Source organism: Zea mays, chromosome 6 (genome assembly GCF_902167145.1).
Source record: "Zea mays cultivar B73 chromosome 6, Zm-B73-REFERENCE-NAM-5.0, whole genome shotgun sequence".
Taxonomy (NCBI): Eukaryota; Viridiplantae; Streptophyta; class Magnoliopsida; order Poales; family Poaceae; genus Zea; species Zea mays.
In genome coordinates, this window is record NC_050101.1 from 124,926,439 (window position 1) to 124,935,381 (window position 8,943).

The window sequence follows — 8,943 nt, forward strand, 5'->3', positions numbered from 1 at the left end:
CTTACTAACGAGATAGTCGTCCACGCTAATATTTGTGCCAAAGTCGGCAACGCGTTTCCCCGGCGAAGGCAATTCTCGGACCTTCGCAGCTCCGTCCGAGGCAGACTTGGTTCCGCCAGCGCCGACCGCCTTCACGCTCTCCGGCACCTTGCTGGACCTAGGGGCGGCCGGCTGGCTACCGCCGGGGACGGTAGCCTTCACAGTCCCCCACGCCCTCTTCGGCCTAGCTTCGGGGAGCCTGATGACCGCCCGACGCTTCTGCGCAGCTTCCTGGCGATCCTTGTTTATCACTGCTGACACAACAACAGCAATATTTCGTCCGTAAGGAAACACTCTCAAGTCACGAGCCATGCGAGACGTAAAAAATTCTTCGCCGGCCGCGCGGGGGATAGGAACGTCCTTGGGCCATCGACCCCCGGTAACCTCCAGCATCCGCGCCGAAGACTCCCGGAGCTCGGGCGAAGACATCCTTCCCCCGGGGGCCGCGCATGTCCCCATCAACTCCATAGCAAAGCTATCGGTGACCCCTAGTTCTCCCACCGCAGTACCTAGCTTCCTCTTTTTAGTGGATGGGGCGGCCTCCAGCGCGGGGTCATCCTCAGTCACAGCCGCTGGTTTTTTCCCGCGGCGGTCGACGACGTCCTCCCCAGGATAACCGCCATATGGCAAACAATTCAACTCGAAGACCCTATTCAGGCGGTCGTTGGATCCACGTATATCCCAACTCTGCTGGGCCTCTGTCTTCGGCACATAGCGCCCAACAATTCTCACCGCCCCATCCTTCGCCTCACGCACAACCGCGGCAGGATCCCGCCCTCGCAAATCCAAAGCAAAACGCGGACTTCGCACCTTCCGTCCACCCAGGGAGGGCATCTCGCGAGGGCATACTTCGCCCAGCGCCCATCCATGCGCCAAAGGCCACACCCCATACCCTATGAATTCCTCAACTAGATCGCGCCCACTACTCGTGCGGGCAGCAATCCGAAGGGCCCTCTCATTTTCATCATCCTCCGCCACTTCAAATGACGGGTACGCCACATAATAATGCGAACACATAATGGCGGCAGGGAGCCCTGGGTGATCTTCGACTTCAGCCTCCGAAACATAAAACCAGTAGTCCCACCAGTTGCCCCACTTATTCCGGGCACAGGGGACCAGCTCCACAACTTCCATCGAAGTCTTCCCGGACTTCGGCGTGAAAGTGCACGATCCAAATTGCGCAATCTTCTGTCCAATTTTTCTCTTCTGCCAGTGCAGACAGTATTGCTTGGCGAAGACCTCCACCGAAGGCTGGCCGCCATATGACGTCGTTGCCCAGACATACTTCACCAATGCCACCACGACGTTTGGTGTCAACTGATGAACCTGGACTTCGAACTTCTGCAAAACCTCTGACACAAAACGATGCGCCAGCAGGCGAAGTCCAGTGATGAAAAATGCCTGAAAAACAACCAATTCGCCCTCGGGCTCGGGGACCTCCTCCGCCCGCGAGACCCGACCAACCCCACCGCCAAAATACCCCAACTGTTGCATATCTTGCACGCGGGCCAACGACATCCGCGAAACACCGAATTCCACTATATCACCCGGTCACAACTCCGCCGCCGCCACAGTGCCCGAGAGATCTTCAGACGACGCCTCGGCCGTCGGCGTGGTCGCAGCAGACGAGGAGGAAGACGGCATGGCTACGTACCGTCGACGGCGGCGAGCAGTCTGCTTCACGCGGGCCAGTTCTCCGACGAACAGGAGCAAGGAGGGCAGACGAGCAAGCGAGCAGTTTGAAAGGGAGGCTAGGGTTTTCGAGGCGCGCAGAAAGGTAAATTTCAATCCGCGCCGCCCCCGATACACAGGGCGCGACGCTTCGGGAAGCCCGCAATCCAACAGTGCGGCGTCAATCAACGGTCATGTCAAAAACCCCTGCGGAACCACTTCGAGCGAGGGCAGTGTCTCCACCATCTAGCGACGCCTTCAGCACCAGATGACTTAGTCGAACTGGTCCCTCGGAGGGCAAATGTTGGGGCGAAGGCGAAGACACCATCCTTCGCTCGATGCCTTCGCCAGCCTCGCTGCACCAACGGAGACAAGACGACTGGCAGACTTACCCTTCGTCCCACGCGTCGCCGGACGAAGGCCTGTGACGAGGTCGTCCCATCTCGCGGCCTCGTCCAACATGGAGGCCCACGTGTGATCCGGCCCATTGTAACAGGCCCTGCGTGGCCGCTGCGCATTACGAGCCTAATTTGTAAAGGTCTCCCTGTAATTATAGTCTGTAACCCTGCTTTATGGGAATATTCTGGGGATAACCTAGGCGCCTGAGGGCACATGCGTCCTTAACTCAGGACGCTGAGCACTCAGATACCTATAAATACCCCCGCACAGTGCCCTTGAGAGGCTAGATTAACAGAGCTTTTGCATCTCGAATTGAAACCTTGTTTACGTAGCTTTCACTCCCCTGTTGGATCAATTTGATCGGGAGAGCAAGTTCCAACAGTGGGCTAAATATTTTACCTGTGGGTCTGTTATTGGGCAAAAATCTTCACTCAATGGGTAAACGGGTATTAGAACGTTTTGCCTTCACCCATACCCGTTAACCCGTGGGTATAAAATATCCAATATAAACTTAGTCCAAGCATGAACTTGGCTTTAGTCATCCATCTTTTTTACTATCTAACAACCTTTTAGACCATAATGTCATAGAAGGCTTAACGACGATTTAATGACCATGCAATGGAACATGTAATGTGCTATGTAGTACTATCCTAGTGTTACTATTTTATCCAATTATCTTTGGTGTGTTGAATGGATGATTAAATGATGCTAGAATGTTTTGTAATGGTATTTATATGGATATACTTGACATTTGTATTGTATAATATTTTGATATATGTTTAATTTTCGTGGGTAGGGGTGACCCGATGGGTGACCCATACCCACATGGGTATGAGTATGGGGGTAAATCCATACCTACCAGGCCTAGTTTGGAAGCCCACTTCTCCGGGGGGATTCAGCCTTTTTCCCGGCAAAAAAACCCCGCGTGAGAATGGGCCACGAGTAATTTTGCTGGCCTGTTTGGAGCCCGGTTCCCCGGGTCAGTGTCTCCCACGAATTGCCAAAACACCAGAGAACGCTCCCCCGAGTCGCGACCCCGGGCAGGTTTCCCCACGGACAGGGCATCCGACCGCGACGAATCTCTGGCCTCTCACCGCCGCCGTGACGAATCTCTGGCCTCCCACTGCCGCCGCAACGTCCAGCTCTGCTCTGCTCCGACGTCCAGCTCTGGCTTGTCGTCCTCCGCGCGTACTCCGCGCTACTGGATCTCTGGCTTGCTCGTACGGGATCTCTAGCGCGTACAGGATCGCATGACATCCACTGCTCGTCCTCCGCGCTATTGGATCTATGGCTTGCCGTCCTCAGCGCGTCGTCCCCATCTCTGGCTTGAGGTATTCAAACTTTGCGACACTACAGAGATTAAAGTGGTAGTATCTCTTTCCGGAAGCCTGCATGTGGTCAATCAAGTCAGTTCTTGCAAATCAAACTTTGCGACACTTCACGCACTCCTCAAGCTTTTCTATGTTGTTGCAAATGAAAACCAGCATAAGCAATCAAATGATATGTTGCTTCTGTTCTGTGATTTACACCATTTTAAATGAAACTTCTGGACCTGTTGGGTTAATTGCTGCGAATTCCATTAGTATCCTTTGATTTACCACCGTCCAATCTACCTTCCTAATTTTCTGAATACATTTTCCCTGTGCAACTTGATTTATTCCTTGACTAACTGTAAAGATATGTTGCTAAAAATAGGTATTCTGCAATATTTATAAAAGATTATTTCTAGCTACATAACTTTGTTCATATCTAACATTGGGATCTCTCACGTTGTCTGTTTTTTTAATGGATGTTAGTAGCTGATGACATTCTTTACAGGGCTAATTCTATTTTCCTAATTTCTAGTTTGACCACTGTTTTCTCTGAGAGGGTTTTCTTGAACGGAATGAGGTTCAAGCAGACTGCTCCCATTCAAATAGCGATTGGCATCTCGCCACTGGAGATGTAATCACCAGATCATTGCATAAATATGTGTGGCTGGTACAAGTTTCTAAAGTCTTGTTTCTGGTGCTGACAAATTAATGAAGTCTTTGCTATTTTTCTAAAGACCTGTTCCTAGTGTTGACAGATTATCCTGGTGCCGACAGATTAATAATAGATTAATGAAGTCTTGTTATTGGATTCTGTTTCAACTTTCATTAGTGGAACTAGAATAAAAGGAGGAGCCTTTGCTATTTTTCTGATTTTAGTGCATTAACACAAGTTTTTTACAGAATTTATTCAGTGGAAGCAACACATATGATATTCTAGTTTTTTCAGTGGAAGCAACACATATAGTTTTTTTCTATGTTATTAGCATTGAACTATATAATTGTGTAACCATATAAATTAAAATGTGTATCAATTGATGTTACTTGCAGTGTGTTAAGTGGAAGCAACACATGAAGCGGATATGGAGAAGGAAGCTGGCATGAAACTAAAACGCATTAAGTTGACATGTGGCGTGCATGTTTTAGATGTCTTATTCTACTGCCAAACTTCCTAATACTCCATTTTTATATTATAATGTCTATCTGTACGTGTGAATGGAGATAATGATATTATGTGATGTGATGATGGATGGATTAGCTTCGTTGAATATTACATGATATTATGTGATGGTGATATTAAGTGGACATTGCAGTGTTGATACATGCTTCATATTTCTGGATTTTTAGTGATGTTTTATTGTTTATGGGTTTTCTAAATATTCCTTATTTTTGTTTGATTTTTTTTCTGAATTTTTGATGTATTTTTGCTAAGAGGGGTATTTAGCCCCTTGCTTCCCAAACAACGCCAGAAAAGTACACCCGAGAGGGGAGATTCTCTCTGGGAAATAAGGTGTCATCTAAAATTCCCTCGTGTGTTGGTTTCCAAGGGAATTTTTTCTCTTCGCTGCCAAACTAGTCCCCAGTGTATATGGGTGACCCGGTGAGATTATTTTTGTGTTGTGGATATGGGTATGGGATAGTAATACCCGGTGGATATTTACCTATTGCCATCTCTGCTCATGTTCTCCGGCAGGCTGTGTTGTTGAGCGCCTAGCTTGCCATCGTGGCCTTGGCGATGAACGGTGCCCAGAAGAATGACACCGTCACGTCGTACGAGTACGACGTCGGGAACGCCCAGACTCACACACACTAGCGCAGCCAATTGGGCCCAAACACTCTGCTTCGTGGGCCTCTTGCTGTCTTGGCGCAGCCCGCCTTGGACTGTGCCGCGTCCGACGTCAAGCGTATGTCACGCTGGCACGGCCAACACACAAATCCACCCACAGCCACGGCAAAACCGATGCTTTGACGCCGAGCGTCCAAAGAGGCGCAGATTTCAATGCACGACCTCAGCGCTGGATCCCTCCGATCCGATCGGTGAGCTGCCATTTCAGGGACGTACGGAGCACTCGAGCTCAGCTTGTAGCCCCAGCCATAGATGCACCACCGCTCGTGCACGCTACCCGCCACGCTCCATGGTTTTAGGGCAGAGGGAACGGTGAGCCAAAAAAAAAACTGATGCGCGCAAGGGCTCGGTCGGGCCAATCGACACCGCTGGACCTCGCGATCCATCCGTGCAGCGCCGTCTCGGTCAGTGGCTAGTGCCGCACCCCACCCACGCCCACCGCCGCTTCATAAATCATAACCCGCTCGCGGCCGCCGCCACCTGCCTCCTTCTCCTCCCTGGGCTGGGCTGGACTGCACACCCACAGGCGGCAGAGGACCAAAGGAGGGCCGCCGGTCGATCGAGGATGGGCAACTGCCAGGCGGCGGAGGCGGCGACGGTGGTGATGGTGCAGCACCCGGGCGGCCGCGTCGAGCGCCTCTACTGGGCCACCAGCGCCGCCGAGGTCATGCGCGCCAACCCGGGCCACTACGTAGCGCTCGTCACGCACCGCGCGGATGCCGACGACGAGAAGCGGTCCCAGCAGCAGCAGCACAGGCGCGCCACGCGGGTGAAGCTGCTCAAGCCCCGGGACACGCTGGTGCTCGGCCAGGCGTACCGCCTCATCACCGTCGCCGAGGTCACCAAGGCGCTGCAGGCCAAGAAGGAGGAAAAGACGCGGAGGGCGCAGCAGCAGCTGCAGCACGTGGTGGTAGTTCAGCGGAAGCACGCCGGCGGGAGGACGGGCTCCGGAGACGACGACGACGACTGCCTTGACCAGGTACTGCTTTGTGACCACCGTCCAGTGCCAATGGTTACTGCGCAATCTCTCGTTCGCTCCTCTGCTTTCCCTGTCTCTGTTCTAGAACATTGTTCGACTAATTTTAGATGTCCTTAGTGCATCCGTTCCATTCAATTACGTCCTTCGATCAGCACAGTAGTTTGCACTACATGCGCAAAACATTGTCCAACAACAAAAGGACTCACAGTATCATTACCCGCTTGACGTTCTGCTCTGAATATCCATGACTATGACTACACGAGTGCACTATGAATTTTCCTTCATGCCACAAATTATGTTTTGTTCGGCTGATGAATAAGAAGAGCAGGTGGTGATAGCAGTCTAGGTAACTGTATTTAGCCGCCCACTAGTACCTACCTAACCAACCAACTCGATTGTAAAGGATATCACCATAAAGTAACCCATGATCAAGATACCAGGAATAATTCGAATAGTTTACTCCGAACATGATGTAATGGCCGGTTATATATATAAAAAAAAGAGCAGGCAAAATATTCTGGAGCAGAACTAGGCAATATCATAATAGTAGCTTTGCCACATCTTGCTTCCCTCACATCACATGGAAGTCGTAGGGATGGGATGCACCGAAATCTTCGAGCTGCCTCCTCCTGAGGCTGATATCATTCATTATGTTTAACTGTTTAGAAAACTATGGTGTTTGACATTCTGCGATCCAACCAACAAGACAGTCAGGTAGGCGAAGAATATGCATGGAACATGGATGCATGCAGGAAGGCGAGAAGCCACTAATTCATTCGCTAATGGGCACTAACAGACAGACAGACAGAGAGGAAAAAAGTGGATAATTAAACTGATGTTTAAACTAGCTTAGCTCCAACAGGATAACTAAACTATCATCTTCTGGTTACTCTACTGCCGCCATCTAACTTCGATCGTCCCGGCCCGCGACAGGAGAAGGACGGCGCCGGCCAACCACGGAGCGGCAGCGGCAGCGGCTCGAGCTCGGCAGCGGCGCACTCTGGCGCGAGGCAGCATCGCCATTGGCGCCCTTCTCTCCACAGCATCGCCGAAGTCAGCAGCTGATGTGACGAGTCCTTGGCCGGTGGGTGAATATATGGGCTGGCTGCTGCATCTGTCCCTAGAGTCGGATGATGAGACGATCGGCCGGTCTGGGCGCCTCAGACTCTCAGTACAAAACAGACGATTAAGTAGTCCCACAGGGCCCCTAGTTAGAATCAGCCCATGTAATATAAGAAGTGACAGATCGGTTGGGAGCTGGGACACACTAAGGTAATGATGTTTGGTTCACGTGTTGTTATGGGAAACGGTAACGAGATCTCTTACGAGTGGTAATGTTTATAAGGCAACCGTTGAGCATCAAAAGTATCTGGCGGACGGTCCGATCCTGTGGTGCACAGTCCGCGGTCTAGACTAATCGCCGTAGCGGCGCGGATCGTCCGCGCGTGCGCAGAATCAGTTAGGGTTTCAGATTTCTTGCGAAATTTATTAGCTAAAACTGCGAGATTAACTCGAGAACCGACTTGTAACGGTCCAGACCTCCCCTTTATATAGATGAATGGCTACGGCCGATTGAACCACACGCAATCGATTCAATTATTTGTACTTATCGTTTTTACCTTATGCATTAGAAGTAGTCTAGCTTAGCCTTCATCTCGAATCTCTACATCTCTTTGGCTCTACGTCAACTAGAGCTATCTTGGGTGGCTTGCCGATATCAAGATAAATCATAGGATCTCTCCTCTCCGACAAGTTCCCTCTCGAAAGATGAAATCCAGGGCTGCTGTGAAGACGATCCTCTGCGCCATCGCGGATGATCCGAGCCTCAGGCGTGGATCGTCCGAACGTACGCAGAGAAACGTTGCTCCCGCGTCCCAGGTCGCAGACCATCCAACTCTGTGCGGTAGACCGTCCGCGCCTCCGTGAGGAGCACCGCGAGGCGACGTGAGGAAAACTGATTCGCAAAGTGACGCAAAAGGGATGGAGCGCTGCGGGATCGTTCCACGCCGGCCAGGATGACGAAGAGCTGTAATGAGAATATATGTGCCTCCGTATCCTGTGTCACGGTGTAATCTGTTTGCTGGACGACCCAACCAAACATGGGCTCTCGCCGGGCTGGCAATCATAGGCTCTCGCCGCGATGGTCTCATGCGTTGGAACTTGGAAGCGAGCCGCACACGCAGATTCGGCAGCGCATATTATTAGGGGGTCGGTTAATGATAAGACGAGGGCTTAAAGGCGTCCAAATCAGGTGCCCACACCACACACACACCTGATCCAAGTACCTGTGCAATGAATGAACATGGGTGATTGGGTGGTGGGTGGGTACGTACGTAGTGCTAGTGCGTGCGTACTTAAAATGATCGTCTCAGTTGGTAGAGCGGGTGAGGGCGCCGGCGCACAGCAGAATTTGGCCATGTCAGCCTGCAGAGATGTTCTTGGTGGGTCGCTTGGCTTTGCAAACGGCTTCAAGACACAATACAGGGAACCTGAGTGCTTATGGGTGGTGGTTCTCCTCGCCGAATCAATTGGGATCCTCCGCCATTATATATGTATGTATCATTTGCAGCCTCGTGCCCTCGTCCCTGCTCCGAGGGAGGAGGAGGATCAATGAACATGCAGCGCGCGCGGCCTCGTAGCTTTTTGAGATGGGACTTTGGCCGAAAGGAACCGGACGACAACGCGACGGTGCTGGAATT

The 8,943-nt window shown here is 51.4% G+C and overlaps 1 protein-coding gene and 1 pseudogene across 2 annotated transcripts; both read left to right on the plus strand.

Annotated features, from left to right (window-relative positions):
• The first annotated feature begins 3,142 nt into the window (after positions 1–3,142).
• LOC115772137 (uncharacterized) lies at positions 3,143–4,726 on the plus strand (annotated as a pseudogene). The gene is made up of 2 exons (NR_164175.1): positions 3,143–3,440; positions 4,470–4,726. The product of NR_164175.1 is annotated as an uncharacterized protein (transcript).
• Positions 4,727–5,743: 1,017 nt separating this feature from the next.
• On the plus strand, positions 5,744–7,609 carry LOC100278655 (uncharacterized). The gene is made up of 2 exons (NM_001372467.1): positions 5,744–6,244; positions 7,178–7,609. The coding sequence occupies exons 1-2, from the start codon at positions 5,831–5,833 to the stop codon at positions 7,307–7,309; spliced, it is 546 nt and encodes a 181-aa protein (NP_001359396.1). The 5' UTR covers positions 5,744–5,830; the 3' UTR covers positions 7,310–7,609.
• Positions 7,610–8,943: the final 1,334 nt, after the last annotated feature.

Bases quoted from the DNA above. Each gene is read 5' to 3' on its own strand.
- LOC100278655 (NM_001372467.1), top strand. From the start codon at position 5,831: ATGGGCAACTGCCAGGCGGCGGAGGCGGCGACGGTGGTGATGGTGCAG. The intron at 6,245-7,177 runs GTACTGCTTTGT...GGCCCGCGACAG, and splicing joins ACGACGACTGCCTTGACCAG to GAGAAGGACGGCGCCGGCCA.